The sequence below is a fragment of the Carassius carassius genome, chromosome 13, assembly GCF_963082965.1.
Source record: "Carassius carassius chromosome 13, fCarCar2.1, whole genome shotgun sequence".
NCBI classification, from domain to species: domain Eukaryota; kingdom Metazoa; phylum Chordata; class Actinopteri; order Cypriniformes; family Cyprinidae; genus Carassius; species Carassius carassius.
The window spans coordinates 33635526-33660481 of NC_081767.1; the positions used below are offsets into that span (position 1 = coordinate 33635526).

Here is a 24956-nt window from a genome sequence, read left to right on the forward strand (position 1 = left end):
AGCTCCTGTCTGAACGAGATTTTGGATGAAGAAATCACGAGGCCATTTGTTTTTGATCGAGAAGAAACAGACTCTGTGACCGCCCAGTGATGATGATGATGATGATGATGATCAACACTGCACTCAAAGCCACATCACTAACAACAGACCATCGGCTCAGAGCTCGAGGCAAGACTCGGCAGCAGTGATTCACGACAGAAATACACGAGAAAAAAAAAGACACTGTATAGACCTGGTTGACCAAAAATTACATAACCCTTCCATTGCCGCCTCATTAATTTTATGGTTTTTTAAATTAAATTGTAAATATTCATAAAAATAAAAAATAAACATGTTTTTATTTAGTAGCTTGTGATGTTAACAGTAAAAAAAAAAAAAATGGTGACCAGGTATGAAGTGGGGGTATTATAATTAATATGAAAATTTTAAATAACACTTTTTTTAATAAAAAAAATGTATCCGTTTAATTTGATGTACTAAAGTACCTAAAACTTAAATAAAAATACAGACTAACATTTTTTTTATAAAATCCTAAAAATAACAAAAACACGACAAAATACAAATTCTTTTACTGCAATTAAAATGAAAAAGAAAATGTAAATAAAATATAAAAAAATTATTTAAAATATTAATAAAAAACAAAAGTGACACTGGTAACATCTGGTAGTAATTTAAAACAATTTTTGGATGATGAAATTTTGAAAAAACAAAAATATATTTTTATAAATTAAATATATTTTTTATTTTTATATATGTAATTTTTTAACTGGCCAATAGAAGGGTCAAATCAAGTATGCTTTGATGGAACAGTTACAATTACACATTTTTTATTAAAAAAAGCTACAAATGTTAAATAAACTTTATGGCAATGCATTTACGATATTTGCAAATAATATACAGATTTTTTTTTTCAGCGTCTGCAGTGTTGATTCGGTTGTTACTTCTCTATATTGATGAAGTTTTGTCCAATATTAATGCGGCGAGAGACTTTCTGAGCATTTGGACACATTCATCACACACACACACACACACACACACACACACACACACACACACACACGCACACACACACACACACACACACACACACACAATGTGATCTGATGAAACACCTTTTTCACAACGTATCTGACGTTTACTCAGCATCTGACAACATTTTGACATCAAAATAGAAACTGGACAACTTCAAACTAAACCTGATAAAGTGGGCTAATGAATAGTGATTATTCATTCACAAAGATGGTTTAAAAATTAATGCATCATAGTTAGTACCCTCATTCTGTCAGCGCGCTCCAACTTGAGTCTATTTCCACTGAATCTTTAAACATGCGTGCGGCTTTTTTTCACGCGATCTTGAGATGCCTTTAAGTGCAGACGTACCATTATAGACACAATCATACATCTTCACTGCCAATGGTTTGCCTCGAGCTCCTTACATTTTGTTCTTGACACACTCGACTCTTTGTGAGGGTTCTGTATAGTTCAGAACCCATTTGATTCAAGCATTAGAGAGCTTATAAAAATTTCTAATGTTTAACGATATGCTTAATGTTCTGGCTCACTCTGGCTTTAGAAATAGCCACGTTTGCTTGCAGCTCCTTTAAACAAAGAAACTTTCAGCAGCCGAACGCATTAAACCCCAGACTGCTCCAGGGCGTAATGGCGTTCTCCTGCCAGGAAAGTCTCTCAAACGTAATGCCTTCAGAACGCTGCTCCCATCATCCTTCATGTAACAAAAGAAATAAACACCAAACTCCAGCCTAGTACTGCTAACCGCATACAAGCAGTGAAAAATGTCTTTAGAAACAACAAGGTTGAAATGAAAAACAATCCCAAAAAATGCTCCCCGGGCCCCTGATGATGGCGTTCGCTGTTTGTAAGCACCAATCCGCAATCATCATGAGATAATGACACACACTGCACCAGCAGAGGGGCGGAGCCTGCATTCCGTATGCGTGAGGGCGTACTCTGATTGGTGGTTTGGGCAGAACAGGGCGTGGCTCAGATCCTGCTGGAGTTCTTTGGGTTTCTGGTTTGATTACATTCCCCGTATGAACGCTGAGAGAGTGTGTGAGTGTGTGTGTGTGTGTGTCGAGGGGCCGAGGGCCTGAGCGCGTGTCTCTAGTCCAGCGGCTCCTGCTTTATCCTGATGGGCGTGTTCATGGACTGACTCCGCCTGTCCTCGCGACACACGACGTACTCGCTGAACTGAGACGAGTCCACGCCGCCGCCGCAGGACGCAGCCACGCTGAAACCCTTCTGGAAGAGACGCTCCAACACCTGAAACACACACACACACACACACGGTCAAACATGACAGACTGAACGGCATCAGCATTAATAGACCATTCAGAAAGTTTCATTTAGAAATACAGTAAAATGTGACATATTAATGTGCTTTAAAACAGCTGTTTTCTGCGTGAATATCTGTTAACATGTTATTTATTTCTGTGATGATGTCTTCAGAAATCATTCTGATATGATGATTTACTGCTCAAGAAACATTTCTGATTATTATCAATGTTGAAAAAAGTTGTGCTGCTTCGTATATTTGTGGAAAACCGTGATATATTTTATTTTTCATGATGCACAGATGGATAGAAGAATCAAAAGAACAGCATTTATTTAAAATAGAAATCTACTGTGAAATTATAAATGTCTTTTAATCAATTTAAGGCATCCTTGCTTAATAAATGTATTAATTCCTTTTATTTAAAAAAACAAAAACAAACAACATACTGATTCAAAACTGTTGAACACGAGTAAGAGTCAGCAAAAAACATAAAGGCAAAAAATTTAATAAATAAACCCCATAAAATGACAAACTACATTAAACGATACTTCCCATTTGCCGAAAAATAATACAGAATAAAAAAAAATCCTGGCCAAAATATATTTTAAATATATGTAGTAAACAGTGAAGATAAAAAAAATATTTTTTTAAACAAACAAAAAAATATTTTCAACCATCATTCACCAAATCAAAACTTGATTTAGGATTTTATAATGTTTAAAAAACAATTTTATATTTTGTAATGCAATTATTATTATAATTTTTTTTTTTTGGCAACATTGAAAAAAAAAATGTTCCTCACTTATTTTTATTAAAATGTGTTAACATTTTACACTTGTTCTAGACATAAATAAAGTTTTTCTTAAAATGTGATATATGTAAATGTATTATTATTATTATTATTTTTGGATTGACATATATGAAGGTAGAAAATATATGGCATATTTTAGTAAATATGTTTTGGCCATTTTTGGAATATTTTGAAATACATCTAAAACCCAATATTTTGCTGTCTGGTTTGTGTCTTTCTGAAGGTGGTTTATTGAGAGACTTTATACTATATAGGCTTTATACTATAATAAGAGTGACTATGAGCATGAAAAAATACTAAATATTCATAATTTGCAGAAGTGAACTGCTGACTGCATTCATATGCATCATGAACTGCATCGGTCTGAAGCCAGAATCAGACTTTCCCCGCTGAGTTTGGAAAACTGCTTTCACACCAAACTAACAAACAAACTGAACTCTGAAGCTGAAAAATAAACCGGACATCGAGCTCAGTCATCTGTTTCACAGAACCCTCAATTCAATCTAAATCACACACATTAGACACTCATTCTCGTTTAGGAATCAGATTCATGATGACATTGTGTGTGTGTGTGTGTGTGTGAGTGTGTGTGTGTGTGTGCTCTTGTTTTTGTGTCATATCAGGACACAACTCTGTATAATGTCATGGGTATGACACAGGTATTACAAGGAGAGGGGACACTTATGAGGACATAACACATGTCCCCATGTTTCAAAACGTTTATAAATCATACAGAATGAGTTTTTTTGAGAAAGTAAAAATGCACAAAGTTTCCTGTGAGGGTTAGGGTTAGGTGTAGCGTTGGTGTAGGGCCAGAGAATATACAGTTTGTACAGTATAAAAACCATTACACCTATGGGATGAACACACTTTACACAAAAACAAACGTGTGTGTGTGTGTGTGTGTGAGTGTGTGTGCGTGTGTGAGTTTCTGTGTGTGTGTGTGTGTGAGTGAGTTTCTGTGTGTGTGTGTGTGAGTGTCTCTCTGTGTGTGTGTGTGTGTGAGTGTGTGTGTGAGTGAGTGAGTGTCTGTGTGTGTGTGTGTGTGTGTGTGTGAGTGAGTGAGTGTCTGTGTGTGTGTGTGTGTGTGTGTTTCTGTGTGTGTGTGTGTGTGTGTGAGTGTCTCTCTGTGTGTGTGTGTGTGTGTGTGTGTGTGTGTGTGTGAGTGTCTCTCTGTGTGTGTGTGAGTGTGTGTGTGAGTGAGTGAGTGTCTGTGTCTGTGTGTGTGTGTGTGTGAGTGTCTGTGTGTGTGTGTGTTTCTGTGTGAGTTTCTGTGTGTGTGTGTGTGTGTGTGTGTGTGTGTGTGTGTGTGTGTGTGTGTGAGCAGCTCTGTGTCGTGTATCTGTGGCACGTCTGTCAGTCTGATGGAGGTTCTCCAGAGTCTGTGTTGATCCCGGTCCTCCATCACTGTGAGATATGGACGGAGCCGGACAGCTTCAGCTGTGGGACACTATGAGAGTGTGTGTTGGCTAAATGTTTGTCCTCTCTGAAGCGGTTCACGTCGTCCTCTCACTCTCTCACTGTCTCTCGTCTCAGACTCCGTCAATCTCTCTCTGTCTCAGCGCAGGTGCTTTCACTCTGCTGGTTTAGTAGTTTCTTCTCTTACTTTTTCAAGCTAAACAAGTCAGTTTCTAAAAGCTGGAGCTATACTTTCTAGTTGGTATAGAGCAAAAACAGTTTGATTTTTATATCAAGTGCTTAACTTCATTGTAAAAGAAGTGAGCTTAACTGAACTTCAAATCTTAAAACTGTACTTTAAAGAGACATTTTCATGACTGTTTCTTAAATACACTATTTAAAAAATGCACTTTGTAACAAGTGTTATTTTAGTATAATTGAGATAATATGGTTTGTGTAATATTTTTATTTAAATTTTAGTTCACATTTTATTTAAAGTAACAAAAAAGTTACTTTATGGTTTTAGTTTTGGTTTCAGTTTAACTATAATAATTCAGCTTTTTAATAATGTCAAATAAAAAGTTTTACTTTGAAGTACAATTTTAATCATTGTTTTTATCTTTTGTCGTGCTTTTATTCTGGTGTGTTGACTAACACACTGAAGCACATCTAAAGTATTATACATTTAACTTAAAAATGTTATAATCACTTTTAAACTTAACACAATTACACACACACACACACACACACGTATATATATGATGTACAAGTTTCAATATAAATTACATTTCAAAAACAATAGAATAAATTATGAAACTAGATATAAAGATGTACTTAAGTTTTACTTTAGTGGATCAATAGCACTCTTAAAATTCTAATAATTGAATTTAACATCAATTTAAACTATAATACATTTTCATTTAATTAAAAGAACATGCAATATAGTGTGTGAAAACATTAATTCAGTTCTCACTTAAGGATATTCTTTTACAATATATTACTTCCATATCAAATAAAGTGTACTTCTTTTTCACAAGGGTGTTCTTAAGCATGTTATTTCTTCTTCTTCTTCTTCTTCCTTTTGAGGGCATTTGGTCATATTTAAACTCTGTTAATGAGTGAGGCGAGGCGAGGTGTGTCTGGTGAGACGCCTGCAGTGATGTTTCCTGCCAGTAACAAGATCAGAGCTGTATTGTGTGCTACAGTAAGACAGGATTACTGTATCATTCACACAATAATGAGTCAACCGACAGGAGTGTCCTGTTTAGAATCACTTCAGCAAAGAGAAAACACACCCCTCGACCCACATCTGCTGAACTGGGCTGCCCCTGTGCTGCCCGTCTAAAAAGACTAAAGTCAGACGGGAAACAAGCAGCACTCGCTCTCGAGGTCTGGAGGTCACCGACGCAATACACACAGAGAGGGTTTCATTCTAATAATTAGAGAAACACTGCGAAAAATCTTTTTCTTCTTCACCCTTTTAAACAAAACACATCATTTTTATTATAGTTAACTAAAACTGAAACTAAAATTAAAACTATAATATAAACATTTTGTTAATTTAAATAAAATTTATATTAAAATTACATATATTTATATATATATATATATATACACACACACACACACACACACACACATATATATATATATACATATATATATAATTATATTAGCTATTTGCAAAGGCAACATTTCTCATTTTATTTTAGCTCAATTTGATGTTTTAATATAAACTAAAAATTAAATAAAATATCTATATAAAAAACTACTTAAAATGACAAAACACAACAAATTTACAAAGAATTTAACTGAAATGAAATTCAATAAAAAATACTAAATATTAATTAAAACGTTAATCTTATTGTATAATAATTTGTATTATTGTTCATTTTGTACATTACACAGAACATTTTAATGCTAGGAAACAGATAGCACTCCGAAATTACTACGTAATTTCAAAAATAATTATAAAAACATGGCAATTAACACATTTAATTATAAAAGATGACACTTTTTAATTTAGGAAGACAATGTTTTGTAGTATATGGCCATTCTTTCTCTCATTTTAGGCCTAAAATGTAACCAAATAATGAGATGTACGATTAAAACAAGCAGTTTGGCTCCTTGAGTCAAAATAATATTTAACAAGACATAATACTAATTATGAACATGTTTTTTTGCAATGCATTAAATGTTAAAGCGGCTCGGTTCCAAATACCAGTGAGCTGCCTACATAAACAACACTTTTAAGATGCAATCCAATGTGAGGACTGTTTCAACATTATTAAATCTCATTTGACAAATCTAAAGCAGCATGACATGCATCCTTCATCACTAAAGCAGTCAGAATGCACTGTGAAAAGATCAAAATGATTCAATATGGTGGCTGATTGTTAGAGAAATGTTGATTATCAGTATACTGAGAAGTATATTCAAGTTCAGCCTAATCAAAAACAGAGTGTTTAACCCACTGTTTGTGTGTTTATGGGATATTTATGCATATTAGAGCATTGCATCATTAGCTGAGCAACAGTGAAGTCTCTCTAATGGACTTCTGAAAGAGATGCATGGTAAAGTTACCAGCTTCAGCTACAGACAATTGAGCTTCTGTCGGAAACAAAAAGACCTGCTTCATCGCTTCACACAAATCCACTAGTTTAGAAAAGAAATAGAGCTCGAGCGAGCAAACAAAGAGAGGGCAGACAGAAAGGGACACGCTCTTACTGGAAACACGGAAAGAAAATGTTGTGTTAGTTGATGCAGCCAATTAATTATATTGCAAGCCATTTAGAAATCCTTAAAAGAAGCATAAAGGGGTTGAGGCTGTTTGAGAAAGTGTAAGTATGGTATTAAAAAATGCAATACGTGTATTTGAACCGCTCTGGGTGTTTTTACGTCGGGAGTCTTTTTTTAAAAGGGAAGCGCTGTCTTAAAAAGGAGAAACCTGTAAATTATGCATTTCATTTTCTAGCCTCTATTTTCTTCTTGTTCTTGCATTTTGTTTTTGAGGGAGTGAGAAACTATGGCTGCGCACAAAATATCACCTTTAGAGATCTTATATGTTTCCACACACTGAGAACAAAGCAAGACTCAGTGGAACATTTATGAATTTGGCAGATGCTTTAATACAAATAAGTAGTTCTAGAATAAACAAATAGTGTCACGTGTGCAAAATCAAAAGTAAACAACTCCACGTGCCACACAAATATCATTACTCACATGAAACTGTCCTATAGTCTGACGATAAATGATATGATACTCTCATCAGCTCAAAAAATACATCATGCACATACAAAATATTGGGTAAATAGCTTGCTTTATATTTGATTAGAGAACTTTTATAGAATTGAAAGAAATCTATGTATAGTTAAAGGTCCCTTACATTATGCACTATCCAAATTTTGTCATGCATGCATTTTTTAAAATAAATTAATTAATTTTATTCAACAAATACTAAGCAGATTTATATTTAGCCGATTTATATTTCTTTTAATTGTATTATTTATTTATTTATTTTTCACAGGCTCACACACTTATGTTCAAAAGTTTGGAATCAATGATAATTTATTATTTTTTTTATGAAATAAATACTTTTATTTGGCAAAGATGCATTTAATTGCTCAAAATGACAGTAAAGATATTTGTAATATTAAAATAAATTTCCATTTCAGCTGTTCTTTTGAACTTTCTATTCATCTGTGAATCCTGAAAAACATATGTATCACAGTTTCCACAAAAGTATTGTGCAGCACAACTGTGTTCAACAGAAATGTAGCAAAACTTCATATTATTCTGATTTCTGAAGATCATGTGACACTGAAGACTGGAGGAATGATGCTGAAAATACAGTTGTGCATCACAGAAATAAATTACACTTTAACTGATATTCACGCAGAAAACAGCTGTCTTACACTAGAATAATATTTCAAAATTTCTACTGTATTTTTAAATAAATAAACGCAGCCTTGGTGATTTTAGTTAAATGAGACATTTTGTTGATGCCAAAACTCAGACACTTTTTAGTTTAATAATCATGCGGCTAAACATTTAGACAGTATGACAAACTATTATTTATTCCAGCATTTATTCTGTTTTTTAAACACCACCCACATGAAATAAACAAGCCTCCACCGAGCCGATGAAACGTGATAGCGTGATGTTAAACATGCAGGATCTGAATGGCATTACCCGAGCGATGTCTCAGACAGATAAGAGCAGCATCATCAGTGAGTGTAGAGCAGTAAATCTCATTACCTGCACCGAGTTCAGTCTGCAGTAGCCGTTCAGGGGGAAGCGGATGACGTGGGTCGGGTCCTGGTTCCAGCCAGCGTTGACCGAGTTACACATGACGTCTCCAGTCTCAGGGAAGATCTCCTCGATGAGCACCTTCTCCCCGCTGAGGGCGATCCGCTCGCCGAGGTCAGGGGTCACGCGGACCACCAGGCAGTCGCAGGGCTGTGCCAGACGCCTCTGCTCGCGCTCCTGCTTCCACCGCTCCAGCTCTTTAATCATCGGGGTCAGCTGGTAATAACGCGCCTCCTCGTACAGGAGACTGAAGTCCTGGACACACAGACGGATGGATGCTTTATCAAACTGACCGAAAGTGACAGGAAAGGCATTTATAATGCTACAAAAGATTTCTATTTCAAATAAACGCAGTTCTTTAGAACTTTCTATTCATCTGTGAATCCTAAAAAATTCAATGCATCATGGTTTCCACAAAAATAAATGTTTCCAACACTGATGATAATCAGAAATGTTTTTCTCGAGCAGTAAATCATCATATTATTCTGATTTCTGAAGATCATGTGACACTGAAGACTGGAGGAATGATGCTGAAAATACAGCGGAGCATCACAGAAATAAATTAAAATTTAATAGATATTCACATAGAAAACTGTTATTTTAAATTATAATAATATTTAAATGTTTTCACTGTATTTTTAATCAATTAAATCTAGCCTTGGTGAGCAATGAGACTTCTTTTCAAAACATTAAAAAATCTTATCAACCCCAAACTTTTACATTTAAGCGTAGATGTGTTAAAATAAAATATCTTAATACATTTAACTTTTTTATATTTTGATTATTAATATATTTGAAGTAAATATTTTCTTTTGTACTTTAATATATCTTGTATATTCACATTTTTTAAGAGGTTGTTTTAAATATATATATATCTATATTTTTTAAGCATAAACATAATAACAGTTTGCTTGATTTATACTTCAAACAACTGAAGAAATGTCAAGGGGAGAAAAAAGATTGCATGAAGCATAAATGAGCATCATCTCCATTAAAAATTAAATACAATAAATCTCTATAAGCGCTAAAACACTGGTTATTCAGATCGGATCCTGTAATGTAGATGGGAAAGCACTTTATTTACTTCTTTCAGCACTAGAAATGTGACCAATGGTCTTGCAAATTTTGGTAGAAATAATAAAACAATTAACAAACCATGAAACCAACAAAGACTGAAGATACAAAGGATTCAGATTGCATCCATAAAATGAACAATAAATAATATGCATAAAATGCATTCAAATCTTTCAGCTTTAGGTCTTTTTAATGTACAATAAACATACTAGATATGCACACTTTTCTTAATTTTGTTACATTTTTCAGAAAACGACTTCATATCTTATGTAATTTTACTTTTTAAATAAATGCAATTTATTTAAGAATGTTTACTAGAAAAAATAAGAAAAAAAGAATTTTAAATGCATGCAATATAAGTTTTAAAAATACTAGAAAAAAAGCATTTTAAATGCATGCAATATAAGTTTTAAAAATACAAGAAAAAAGCATTTTAAATGTATGCAATATAAGTTTTAAAAATACAAGAAAACAGCATTTTAAATGCATGCAATATAAGTTTTAAAAATACAAGAAAAAAGCATTTTAAATGCAAGCAATATAAGTTTTAAAAATACTAGAAAAAAAGCATTTTAAATGCAAGCAATATAACTTTTAAAAATACATTTTAGATTGTTTGAAAGTGGACATTATACGCGGAAAATATTTATGAATATATATAACATTTTGGCCTGGACATGTTTTAAACCTCAATACGTGAAAATCTCTCTTTTTTGCCCATTGTATAGATGTTTGCATCACGCTGAAGTTTAATACTTAATGAGATAGGGATGCTATTACTGCAAAAGCTGCTAATAAAGCAACAAACAAACAAATAAATACATAAATAAAAGCCAATAAGTGAATGAATCTTTAAGGAGCATTGCGACAGGGGTGCAGGGTGACGTGTTTTTCTCCGAGGGGTAACAGTCAAGACGTTTGGCAGAATCTCGTGCTCGCTGGAGCCCCTCAGTGACGGACCTCCAGGCTTCAGCGTTTCTTTATCCAGGCAGACAACAGCACACTGCCAAACGCTCGCTCTCTTCCTCTCGGGGATGTCTTGCCAGGGGTTTTTAGCCCCTTTCAGTTTTCCCTTAATTTCCCACAAGTCCAGATGGTGCTATTCTTCCTCGACTCTCCATCACGGAGCGGGAGGAGCCGAGGTGTGGACGAGGAGGGAAAATGTTGGAGTTCAATTGAGGATACGGCTTTGTGTGCAACGTCTGCAGAGTAATCTGCATGAAGATTGATATGAGCAGTCATGAAGTGCACACAGCCTGAATGGTAACTAAACTGCATGAGTAATTGTACACACAGTTTCTCTGCAGAAAACAGACAGAGAAGAATCAACCGTACGACACAGAGTGTGTTACACTCCATTAACACACAGCTCTGTATAATATATTCAACTTTCTCCACCTATATAAGCAATTATACATAATTTATAGCTGCTTGATGGTTTATATTGTTGCAAAATGTAACTATTTTTGCCCAGCTCTAATTTGGCATGAAGGTATGAAGATATTATAAACATTAACATAATGATTTCCTGTAAAGCTGCTTTTAAACCGAGTGCATTGTGAAAGTGAAATACCTTTTACAGTAAATGAAATTGGCAGTAAAAATGATTTTCTTAGTATTGTTTTCTTGAACAAATATCTATGCAATCTAAATTCAAGATATTAATTTTAAGAAATGTTTCTTATTTTGTGAAAAAGGTTTCAAGATTAAGTGAGTTTACACTTACTGTAAATCTTCCAACAGGGCTAGAAAAATAAATATGTTTTCCCTTTGAATCAAGCTTATTTTTCTGCTTTAAACTCACTTAATTTATTACTTTTATTTTATTTTATTATTTTGAGAAAGTGAAACTTAATATGCTATGTCATTTAACTTTTTAAGTAAATGTCGATATATTAACTAGAAAAAAAAGGCAAAGAAAATCATTTTTTGCAGAAAATATGTTTAAAATACATGCATTTATATATATATATATACATTTTTAACAAATAATATACGGTTTTTAATTGCCAATAAATATATACTAAATGTTTCCACTTTTCTTAATTTCGATACATTTTTCAGACAACACTTAATGTCTTGTAATTTTACTTTTTAAGTAGATGCACCTTTAGATATTTGCAATACTGAGGAATGTTTTTGCCCAAAATGCATGCGGTGCATCAGCACTGGAGGGAACAGTGAGGTGTTTAAAGATGCGCCTGGGTCTCTGTTTTTAACAGGACTCGTTCTCTAAAGCTCCTAGATTCATGCAACATGCTGAAGAACCAGATACAAGAGAGGTGAAGAAAGAAACCGAGCCCAACAAGCGCAGATAGAAAAACAGACGATACGCTAGCCTCAAATCCCATGTTCAGGAGATCCGACAGGCCTGTTGTGATCCAAAATAGTGATTTTTCTCTGTCGCCCACCGGCAAGACAACATCTCTCAAACAGACAGAGAGAGACAGAGATATTCCCCCGTCTCCATCTAATACGAATAAGAGATGACCATTTCTCTTTGACTTTGTCAAGCTCATGCTGATGTAGAGGTCAGATCCTTCATGCATCATGCTTTTATTTATTCAAGCAGTTTAGCAGCTGATAATCTCTGGTACAAATGATGCTTTTTCCATTGAGGGATGCAAAACATATTCTGCTTTAGCTCCGAGTTCACATTGATTTAGTGAGACGAAGGCATGCTTAATGTTCGCATTTCTGTCTGATTTCACACACGCCGATCAGCAGATCAAAAGAGTCTAAACTGGGCTCTTTGTCCGACTCGAGAGAGGAACACAAAGTGAATCCATATCAATATTAAAAGATGTAAAAGTAGAGATTATTCATATGTTTAATTAAAATATAGTGCTGTCAACCGATTAATAGCGATTAATTGCATAAAAAAATAAAAGTTTTTGTTTGCATATGTGTGCGTTCTGTGTATATTTATTATGTGTATATGTGTGTGTATCAGTGCATGCACATACCGTATATACTTATAACATATTTACATGTATTTACATGTTTATGTTAATATTTATAAAATTTATAATAGAAATAAACATATTTAATATATAAACACAACATATTTTTCTGAAATATATACATGCATGTGTGTTTATTTATATAAACATACATAATTAATATAAACAGCATACATATGTAAACAAAAACTTTTATTTTGGATGCGATTAATCGTTTGACAGGACTGATACTATTATAAGTAGTAAGTGTTTTGTCTATCCATAGTGACAGTCAAAATACTGAGCAATGTGACATGATCACAGCCAATCAGAACATATTTCATGTGGATTTTCGACCAATAATATTGCACTATGGGCGGAGCTACGAAATACAACAGAAATGAAAATCAAAGGACCAACAATATGTCCTGGCATTCACTGCTTGTCATGATTATATCTGACTAACACAAAAAATGCTATTACTAGTCATTTTATCATGTTTTTTTTTTTATGGTTATGTGCATTATTGCATCTTGAAATGCATCAACTTCAATTTGCAATGCACTGCATTCTCAATATTGCCACAAGGGGAGCTACAGCAGACGTTAGTATAAAGTGTTTTTTAAACTAAAAAAAAAAAAAAAAAAAAAAAAAAAAAAACAAACAAAAAAAAATCTATATATATATATATATATTTATTTATTTATGTATTTATTTATTTTATTTTATTTTTTTACTGAGTTAGCTAAAATAGAAGCCATAAATTGTATTATATATATTCTGTTAATGAGAAATAAAATAAATGATAATTAAATTAAAGCAAAATATTAAAACCTAAAATAATTTTGTTTTGGATAGTTGCCAGGCAATATTTGCCTCTTTCATTTAGTTTAGCTTGATTTACTAAAATAACTTAAAAAAAACTATATAGGCATATTTATATACATTATATATAATATTTAAAATATATGTAGAGAGACATTTAAAAAGCACAAACATTACTAAAACTAACATTAAAAAGACAACATAAAATAAAGAATTAAAACATTCTTAATATTAACAAAAACTATAATAGTATCTCAATGATACTAAAATAACAATTAACTTGCATGTTTAAAAATATTTAAAAAACTACTAATTAAAATGACGAAAAACCTACAAAATAAAATAAATAAATACTAAAATTGCAAAGAAAATGACAAAACTTTAACTAAAATTTAAATAAAATGAAATAGAAATATAAAACTATTTCAAAATATTGATAACAACTATAATAGTATCTCAATGATACTATAATAAAACTGATTTTGACTTAAAATAACTAAAACTAAAACCAAAATTAATTAACTATATAGACTATATTAAAAAAACTAAACGAATTTACTGAAAACAGAAAACTGAAAGAAAAAATTCTAAATGTTAATGAAAACAATAACAGCATCTGAAAGATACTAAAAAATACTGTTTCACATACTATTTTGTAGCAGTATACAGTGTTGTTTACTGTAGTACACTACATGTGCACACTACATTCATCTCCACACAGCCACTGAATCAAAGCTTCAGACAGAAGAACGCTGTTACCTTAAAGTCATCCGGCAGCAACAGTTTGCAGGTTCGCAGGAAACTGAGAATGAAGCGGAATATTTCTCCGTCCCTATCGATGAAGTAATGCTGCTTTAAACTGTCCAGAACGATGGGCTCGGTTCCGTTAAACAGCCTGCTGATCCTGAAAATTAAAACACACACACACACACACACACACACACACACAGTTAATGGAGTGAGGCCAGCCTCCTTTAAATGCATGAAACAATTAGCATTTATTTTTCAATTCTCTATTAGTGGCCGCCAAAAAGGCATTAACGCTGGCTTCTGAAACAAGAAGCTTTAGGCGGATTCGAGTGGCTTTGAAAAGCGTTTCAAGTCCTTCTCTGCTGTGAGACGAATACAGCGCTGGTTCATCATCTCACCAGTCCCATGCCAAATAATAACTCCCCTTTAATATCATGATGTCAGAAAGCAGGACAGTTGTATAAAAGCCTGCAGATATGTAAACTGGATGATCATTATGCAGCTGGAAGTTTCCTGTGCAACCAAACATGACCATAAAACGGTTTACTAATCAGTTTAAAGTCCAACAACTTCTTGTGATCTGGAATATAGGCTGCTTTAATTATTGACCGATCGCAACATCAGTATGAAGAGAACTAAAGTGTCGAGACCACATACTTTCTGAACTTACCATCACTGCTTTGATCAAATTTGCATTGCATGTATCCTCAATGAAGAACAATCAGCGAAAAGATAAATGCAAGATGTAGATGAGGTGAGAAATGCTGATTCTTAATAAACTTTCAATTCTCTGTAAACTGAAAAATACTGATAAAATAGTTTTTGGTGAATATTTTACCCAATATCTCCATGTGCTGTGTATTTTGATGCTTATTATTAGAATACAGTAAAAAATCAATACAGTCACTTGTGAAGTTCCATGATAGTTGGGATGCTCCCTATGTAGGCAGCTCATTAGGTTTTGGAACAGAGCAAACACTCCCAATATGTTATAATACGTTCTTCTAGTAATCTAACTTTTATTTTATTATTATTCTTTTTTTTTCTTTTTGAGAAAAAGCTGGTTTTGGAAAACTTTGCCTAACACAAAAAGCTAGCCAGCAGTCCATTAACTGTGAAATCATAACAATAATTATAAATATTTTTTATTGTAATTTTTTGTAAATATATTTTTGTTTTTATAATTTTAGATAAGTAATCAAAAAATTATATATTTTTATACTTATTTTGATAATAATAATTTCTTATTTTATATTTATAGCATAATAAAAAGTATATTTTTAATTGTAAAATTATGTTTCTTGTTTGTATAATTTCAGATTTAACGGCAAAAAATTAAATAATAATAAATAAATTATATATATATTTTTTATTTTATTTTTATTTTTTATACTTATTTTGAAGCTTGTTATAGTACAATCCCTGATCGAAAAATAAATAAATAAATAAATAAATAAATATGAGGTTCAATTATGAGGTTCCATGATTTGTTGGGATGCTCCCTATGTAGGGTGCTCACTAGGTTTTGGAACAGAGTTTGTGTCCATCACTAGATAAAAAGTGCAGATGTCTCTAATACATCCTTCCACTAATCTCCTATTCCAAAACTTCAATTATTGAGCACAAATGCCTTATTCAGCGTTCAGATACCTGAAAATCCCTTCATCTTTCTGTGTGCACTTCAGCTCTCTTTATGAACTCAGATACGATCAGCATTTCCTTCCGCTCCCAGCCGAGAGACAGCGCTATCACCGCTCCGATGCAATCTCCTCTATCCTAATCATGGCTTCAGTGTCTGGATCAGCTGACGGCTCTCCATAAGCACTAAGAAGACTGCTTGTCAAAGCGTGTATAACAGCCGGGGTATAAAGACGTGCAAACACAGAGTTCATTGAGCTATGCCAGGTGCATGCATTTACAGACTGTTTCTTTCTTTAATGCACTGGTCTCTAGTCTACTCTATAGTCGTTACCTTATGCACTTTCTAAAGCTCTTGTCTTTTCTCTCTCTCCCTCTCTTTCCCCGCTTTGGAAATCGATGCAAAATGCTTTATAAAAAACCAATACTCATCTCCCTGTAGCGCCTGCGGTTGTCCTTTCTCATATGGTCTTGCAATTCTTCCAGCTAGAATTTCACCATGCCCCTCCAGGCAAACACTGTTTTTCATCTGCACTTTTTTTTATAAAAAGCAATTAAAATGCTGCCTGTTTTTCTTTTCTTCCTCCTCTCCCCCACCCGTCTCTCTCTCTCTCTCTCTCTCCATCTTTTCTCTGATACTCTCTCCCACATCCTCCTTTTCCTCTCAATCTCTCTGGCTGCGTTCACACAGCAGGGGAATACGGTTGTCAGTCTCATTCAGAGCAGTGAATACGGTTCAGTTTGATCAGGAAAGAAAGAGACAAGCCGTTTCTATAAGCAAGGCTTCAGTCCATGTGTGAGGTATGAAGGCGATTCTTCAGTTAGAGGCACTTTTGACTACTTGAAATCTTGAAAAATTAAACTTCTCTGACCTATGATTAATCTGTGGTGAAATATTTATCACAAGAATAAAGATCTGGCCTTGATCAACCCTCAGCTGGATTTGAGTTTACAGTGTTCTGGTGGAGACTTTTCACTTGGAGAAAAAAAGATGGATTTGGAAAATTTTCTCTCTCTCTCTCTCTCTCTCTCTCTCTCTCTCTCTCTCTCTATATATATATATATATATATATATATATATATAGAGAGAGAGAGAGAGAGAGAGAGAGAGAGAGAGAGAGAGAGAGCTTTATGATTAAGTATTTTTAATATATATTATATAACATTTTTATCTTTTACTTTACCTGCAATCTTACTTTACCTACTGACTTTAACTGCAAGCATAACATTATATATATATATATATATATATATTTTTTTTTTTTTTTTTTTTTTTGAATTTTTATGATTTAAGAATTAACAGACTACTAGTTAACTCTGAAATCATTAAAATAAAAATTATATTAAACATTTTTAAAATATAAATAGTAAAAGTAAATACTTGTTTATACTATTACAAATGCAAATAATAAATTAACTGAAAATATAATTTAAAAAATATATAATATACATCCCTAGGAAGGCACAAAGTATAATTCTCCTGGTTTTAACCTTTCAAAACCTCTTAAAATTAGGAAAAAAAGTTATTAAAAATACAATAAAAATGTTTAAATTTATTAATCATTTTTTTCTTTCATTTTTTATTATTTCAGAGTTAACTATAATCATGAAAAAGATATATAAAGCTCTCTCTCTCTCTATATATATATATGCTTTTATAGTTGACTTCAGTTATATTAAAATAATAACTTTTTTAATTTTTATGATTTCAGTTAACAGACTGCTAGCTAGTTAACTCTGAACCATAAAAATGTTTTTTTTTTATAAATGTATGCATGAATGTATGTGTAAATACACACACACACACACACACACACACACACACACACACACACACACACACACACACACACACACACACACACACACACACACACAAATACTAAATTAACTGAAGAAAAAAAAGTTATTAGGAAGGTACAAAGTAGGAAAAAATTATATTTGAAAATATAATAAAATGTTTAAAGTTATCGGAAGAAGGCTAACACATATATATATATATATATATATATATATATATATATATTTTTTTTTTTTTTTTTTTTTTTTTTCTTTAAAATAACTGTAGGGAACAGAAAAGTCCCTTAATTTTATTAATTTATTATCAGCTGTTTCTCAATAAACTGTCTTGTACATTCAGCAGTGGACTGGAGCAGATTCATTAACGCTGAAGTCAAACACACATTATACTGAAACCCACCTGAATGTCTGCCTGTATTCTGGGAAAAACAATCTGAAGAAGTTGAAGCATTTTTCAAGATTAAATAAGGAGTCAAGAGAGGACCTAAGGATCACCCGAATTATCAATCCCAAACACTGAGTGTGTGAACACAGCCTGTTTCTCTCTCTTTATTTGTCTGTTTTCTTTCAGTAAATCAGCAGCATCACCTCTGTCAGGTGAATCTGTGTCTCTGAAAGACAAAGGGAAAGAACTCTGCTTCAGTCACACACAGCGTCTGTCCTGCCTGTCTTCCTGTCAGACGGTCTTCACTTCCTCTGTTAACAGGAAGGACCAGCCGTGTAGAAGAGAGATCTGAGCGAACAAACACCAGTCTGACCTGACACCGAGGTCCTGTTCACATCTGGTATTGATCCAAAAGCAAATTACGCGTGTCCATGCATGCAACACATCCATCTAATTGAAAAAAAAACATGGAAAATCCCTAAACAAATACATGCACAATACTTTACAATATATTCATGATTGCATGCATTCTTGAAAAAAATAGCTTGCTTCCTAATCTAGTTGTCTAATAAATGTATATTATGTATATTGTTGGCTCTATGACAAATTGCTTTTGTTCCACTTTGTATAAACGTGTCTGCATAAATGCATGCATTATTGTAAATGACTGACAGGTGAGTAGGCGGGCCCAGGATGCAAGTCTACAAATCTAATCACATATGCATTATGAGTGAGTCACAAAAGGCTTTGGATCAAACTTACACTCTAAATTTAGCACTGAACACTTGTGATTGGACGGCATGAAACAGATATTAATTCCAGATGTAAACAAGTTCAGCGTCAAAGAGTCAAAACCTTGTGTTTCCTTTCCCTTTCACAAAAGCGAAACAAGTATTTTTTGTTGCATGCACTGATTTTTTTTTTATATTACTATTGAATTCTTATTATTCTGTGTGCATCTGTTTCATGCATTTTTGTGCTTTTTTCTTTTGTTTCATGCATTTTTGTTATAACCCGACTTTCCAAATAATTTCCAGTAATTCCACAAAGATATGCAGGTCAACAGATCTGGCTATCTTCTTGCATAAGTGACCGATAACTTCATTCACGTTCATTAGCTTCTGCTCACAACCATCCTCATCCTACCGATCTCTGTCAGAATGATCCCACAGAATGAGCATGAAACTTTCATATGTCCTGTCACTTCAGCAGACTGAGCTGGAGGGAGATGAATGTTCACACATTAGTTATAAAGCGAGTTTCTTTTCCCGCTCTGCATTATTTAGGGATCAATCTATTAAAAGACACCATCAACTTGAGGTTCTTTAAGCAGATACAGAAACTCACACGGTTTCTAGTGCAATGACATTTAGACATCTTTATGCATGACTTAAGTGAACAACTGAACAGAATAGAACAATGATATTTACTTTATAACCACTACTTTACCCATTAAAACACAAACAGATGCAAAAATAAATAAATAAATGGTAACACTCACAGAACCAAAAACCTTTTGCATTGGGTTTCAATCATAATACTTAAAAGGGTTTTTATCATCTGATCAAGTCCAATGAAATTCAACATTCTCAATGTTCAAACAAGTCTCTCTCTCTGTTCAGAAATCAGACTTAATCTCACTCTATGATGAAAGCAACGCTTACATTTCTGTCTCTCTCCTAATAAAGTCCCAATCGAGGATCAGTCAGAGCAAGTCACAGGGAATTCTGCTCACATTCACACGTCATCAGAACAGATAATTAGCCTCTAATCAGCTCTAATTGAGTAAATCACTCAGACTGGTACTGTATGCTGTCAAACACTCCATCAACCAATATCACATATACAGTCAGAGAGCAAATTATTTAGCACATTTTCCTAATTAAATACTAAGAAAATGAACCAAAATGCAGATGCATTGAGAATGTCTCAGTATTTGATGTGACTTTGCTATGCATTGCTTTACTGAGCTACACAAACTTTGTGCAACAATTTTATGCCAAAAAAGTGCTTGCACTTCAAGCAAAATGATTCTAACACTTCAATATGTTTTTTTTTTTATGTAAAAAATCTAAAACATTTGCACACCAAAGTGCAAATAAATAGCAAAAACCTGACTTCGTTTTGCCGTTAAACTTCTGAATGCATGCTTTTATGTACCAGGACAAGAGGTCAGGGGGGCTTACCGTGAGTCTGGGTATTTGGTGAGGGTCGCCAGGCTGCTGGTGTACATGTGGCCACCCACATCGATGTGAACGGGTGCGTTGGATTTGGTGAGCTGAGCCGGCAGTGGAATCCCCTGCGCGGCCAGAGGAGACACCGGAGACCGGGTCAGAGACAGGCGTGACATGCTTCTCCCTTCCTGGAAACAGACAAACGGGAAAGCCATGGAGAAATGATGCTGCTGATGCGCCTTCACGGTGCCTAAGTGTCTCTCCCACCTTGAGCGTCTGTGTGAGTCTTATCAGATCGTTTTCTCATCTGCCCCATCGCATATTTAGCTTACAAATTATTGCCACAGCTCTAATGAAGTATGTTTGCATCTTTTCACTGGTGCAGCCCGAGGGCAGGATACAAGGATGTTTATTAATGCTGCAGAGAGAGCGAGAGCGAGAGAGATATGCGAGGTGTTCGCCTCCGGGGATGGGAAAGAGAGAAAAAAAAAGGCAAGTTTCTAATTAAAGGTCGTGTTATGTGTTTGACGTGATATCCTCCGACACTTCAGCAACCAATCTGAACATTTGGGAAACGAGGGCATTGCGTGCGTTCACATGGAACGCCAGGCATCACCTCCAACCATGAATCCACTGTAAGTGAACCAAGAATCGCTCGACTTCCAGCATCACTTAAGACCTCCATGATGCAATCACCTTCCAAATCTTTAAGAAATGCTTGATTTTTAAATTGCAGTTTCTCTGTTCACATCTTGCAAATTCGAATGCACTTTTTAAAAATAGGGACCACAATAAATGGGAACCACATACTGTGCAATTTTTTGAGAAACGTTTTGTGTTTGCTAGAAATTAAATCTGAAACTTGTAGTTGCATCTTGACCAGCTGGTCTACTAGCTTAAACTTTAATGCACAAATTGCATTTGTCAATGCACAACCTTAAATTACTCTTACGGTCTCATCTCTGTTCTAGCTCCTTTCAGAGCAACTTTGGATTGTGGCATGCTGTCAGTTTGGATAAATGCATCTGCTCTGTGAACGCACGCAAGTGTAAAGGCTTGTTTTGATATGCATTTGACACTTTCTAGTGCTTAAAATAAATCTGTACTACTGTACAAGCAAGAGTGACTTGAATCATCAAATGTGCATTCACACATGAACCCACTTTCTTCCTGAATTTCACTGGAAGATTGTCTACCCGAAAAGACTTTAACTCTGTCCAAACCTAAAGGCTTGTTCATACAAGTTAGAACTTTACCTCACAATGCCCGGATCACGCAGGCCCACATGGAAATATGACTTAACTTATTCCAGTTGTCATGAGTGAGACTTGTTCATTGTGAAGCTGGAGTTCAAAGGGATTTCAACGACAAGTTCTTCCATGCATTGGCTCATTTGCACGCCTATTATTTTAACCATACATGGTAAACAGAAGGCGGTTTTATGGGCTCCGCTCTGCTCCAGTGCTGGAGGCGATGTGCTCGAGGCAGACGGCTGAATTTTCCAGGGTGTTGCCACCAAGCCCTCAGCACTAATGTTCATTTAATACACAAGCAAGATGATACATTACAGATTCCATTGAAAGAAAGAAAAAAGACTTAACACGTTTTGAGATATGAAGCTATCCCTCATCTCCATATAGCTATGGGCATTGTAACCAAAAGCCCAGATATTAATGCTGCGGGAACACAGTGGTTCTACCCCTTCTCTCTTTTTGTTAATAGGAGGGACCAGGTAGAAGAGTAAAGAAAAGTCATGCTTTATGTAAACATGAGGAAAATGTTTATGAGCTCAAAAAATGCAACATATAAATAATCATTATAGATTAGGTTTCCACACAAACAAACACCATGTTTGCTTAAACCTGATGTTGCATGTCGGTAGATAGTCTAGATGCTTCCCAAACCATCTTGACCCATTACTACACTGGACCATCTTTAACTTTCATCCAATCCTGGGTTTCCTTGTCACCAGACACCTTTGTGTTCGACAGCTAATGGAGGAATCTGTAAAAATGTATTTTATTAGACGCAACGCTCGGAACTCATACAATGAAACCAACACACGCTTTTCCTGCTTTCTTTCTTTCTTTCTTTCTCTCTTTCTCCAGGTTCAGGTCGGTGCCCCACGGGTTAAAACTTCAATTCAGATCATTTCACAACATGGCGTCTCTCTCCCAGGTCCCAGAGATAAAGCTTCAGGAGTGAGGCACATCCCCTCCTAATAACACAGGTTCTCGATGCCTGGGGTGTTTAATAAGGTTACGGAATCAGAAAAGGTTTAAGGACGCGCGGCGCTGCGTTCATTCTCCACAAACCACAAAAGCACCATCATCACATGAATCATCTACTCTACATTGAGGGGAGATTTAAGCGGAAATGGTACCGTTTCAAACATCGTAGGTGTCCGAGTCCGGTTCAATCTGTCGGCTCCCGGACGAAGGTTCGCGTCGCGTCAAGTTTCTATCCGATAAACGATCCAGCCTAGCTATTCTCTTCCTGTCCGGAGTGAAAAGCGCGTCAAACTGCATTAAAACATCGCGAGGGTCTGCGCTGCTGCTGCTGTCTGGACGCGTTCAGAGCTCGAGCGCAAAAGCGCGCAGGACTGTCTTACCTTCTCCAAGAGACCAGAGCTCTCCTTCCCCCTCTTGATCTTCTTATTTCTTAATACTCTGATTCTGTCGCGTATATCAGCCTCTCCACTGTCTTTCTTGGCCACGGTGAATCTGCTGCTGTGCTTATGGGCAGAAGGAAGCCAATAATCCGTCTCCAAATCAGAGCAGAGCCAAGAGAAGAATTCTGGCTCCAGGCTGCGCAAACGCCTCTGGGGCCACGGGATTAGAGGACAATTAACTCAAACCCGAGCAGACTCATTGGAACAGATGCAAACCCGATATTTATTTAGCCTCGCTTAGCTCTTTCGCAAAGTAAAAATAGCTGGTGAGGGTTTAAAGTTCAGCGTATAACGGTTTACGCATCAGGCAAGTGTCACCACGCAGTTCCTGAGACTTTGGAGAGGCAGAGAGGTTGATTTTAATCATTGTCATTTCGTCTGATGTAATATTCCCCCAGGCTCTTTCACAAAGGAAACACATTTTCCTTCCCTGAACGAGTAAAAGTCTCTCTTCGCTGGAGCGGGAGGCGCACTGGAACTTGTTGATAGAGTGGCGATAAAAGACGCGTTTTCTTTTTACAAAGAGAAAATCTGGATCTGGATCTCATGCATGCGACGCTTTCCCCGTCACTCCTCTCTGTGCTCTAATGTCTGTGGGAATTGTAATGGCAAATTTCCTGCAGGCCATTAAAAGCAAATGACGTCTGGACATCATTCACCACGCGCCCTCACAGTCCGCCCGCAGCCAAATGCGCCATTTCAATTATTGCGCACGGCTAGATGGAGACGTCTGCTGCTGCAGGATACAACGTCGGTTTATACACACAAACACAATCATACACTTCTCGCGCCGGATTTTCATTTATTAAACAGCAGGCGAACAAATAAAGACAGTTGTGTTGGGCACAACTTTTCCCCTGCGCAGGTACCCGATTATTTATTGATCTGAATCTTTGTTTATTTGCGTGTAAATAAGTGTGAATAATTGATGTTGCGCTGAGACCCGTGGATCTCGCGTGCAGGACTGACGCTGAGCGACGCGTTCCGTGATGTTTGGCGCCCGCTGGTGTCCGTTCAGAGGAACTACAGATTTCAAAGAGTACAATAGAACATAATAATGATTCATTTTATTACAGTAATGGAATGGAGGGATGATAGACAGAAAGATAGATCTACCTGACTTCCGATAAGGAAAATATATAGAATTAAATTAAGTCATTTAGGATAATCGCCTGGAGCTATTTTTTAATCAGTTTCTGTATCACGTCTGTATCAGTTTATATATAGACACAAATAATAACATCTCTCAAGTACAAAAAAATACTGCAGCACTGTACATTTACAAAATGAGTTAATTTAACCTTTTGTGACAACATGCCCCAATGGGAACACATGCTGTTACATTACATGGGGCAAGTTGTCACAATTGAAAGCATTCAACTAGCAATGATTTCCTAATGCATTAATAATAATACATCCTTTTGCAGTACTGTTCTGCAATACTCATGGCAATTAAGCTTCAGAAGTAATTTCTTTACTACTGAACATTTCCAAAATACTACTGAGGTCATTAAACACATTCTGACCTTTTGTGACAACATGCCCCAATAGCAATACATGCCGTCACACTAAATGCGATAAGTTGTCACAGTGGAAATTAAAATATGATTCTTATACAGAGCTCATGGCAATACAGTTTCAGAGACAATTTCTTTACAACTTTCATTTCATTAACATAAAACACATTGACCTTCTGTGACAACATGCCCCAATAGCAACACATGTTGTTACACTATATGGGGTAAGTTGTCACAATGGAACCGTTTTTTATCAAATGAGTTTCTTTCAAATTTATGATCCAGCAGGTATCAGACACAGTTTTCTTACAAATTTAGCAGGAATGCAGTTTGTAGTTCCCCCTTCATTAATACAACAGCCCTGCAGTGC

At 35.1% G+C, this 24956-nt stretch overlaps 1 protein-coding gene across 3 annotated transcripts; it reads right to left on the minus strand.

Moving 5' to 3' along the window:
- Positions 1–1061: 1061 nt before the first annotated feature.
- On the minus strand, positions 1062–23775 carry LOC132156401 (BTB/POZ domain-containing protein kctd15). Of its 3 annotated transcripts, none has more exons than XM_059565404.1 (5): positions 23010–23775; positions 20411–20586; positions 14411–14555; positions 8760–9065; positions 1062–2280 (listed from the first exon to the last, which is right to left on the minus strand). In XM_059565404.1, the coding sequence occupies exons 2-5, from the start codon at positions 20572–20574 to the stop codon at positions 2122–2124; spliced, it is 774 nt and encodes a 257-aa protein (XP_059421387.1). In that variant the 5' UTR covers positions 20575–20586; positions 23010–23775; the 3' UTR covers positions 1062–2121. The 3 variants fall into 3 exon arrangements, with proteins under 3 accessions (XP_059421387.1, XP_059421385.1, XP_059421386.1); XM_059565402.1 differs by lacking the exon at positions 23010–23775 and adding an exon at positions 22782–22906; XM_059565403.1 differs by lacking the exon at positions 23010–23775 and adding an exon at positions 22463–22649.
- Positions 23776–24956: the final 1181 nt, after the last annotated feature.

Excerpts from the sequence above, each read along its gene's own strand:
- LOC132156401 (XM_059565402.1), bottom strand. Across the intron at positions 9,066-14,410 it reads TGCTGCCGGATGACTTTAAG|GACTTCAGTCTCCTGTACGA; the intron begins GTAACAGCGTTC and ends CTGTGTGTCCAG. Across the intron at positions 2,281-8,759 it reads GCAGACTGAACTCGGTGCAG|GTGTTGGAGCGTCTCTTCCA; the intron begins GTAATGAGATTT and ends TGTGTGTTTCAG.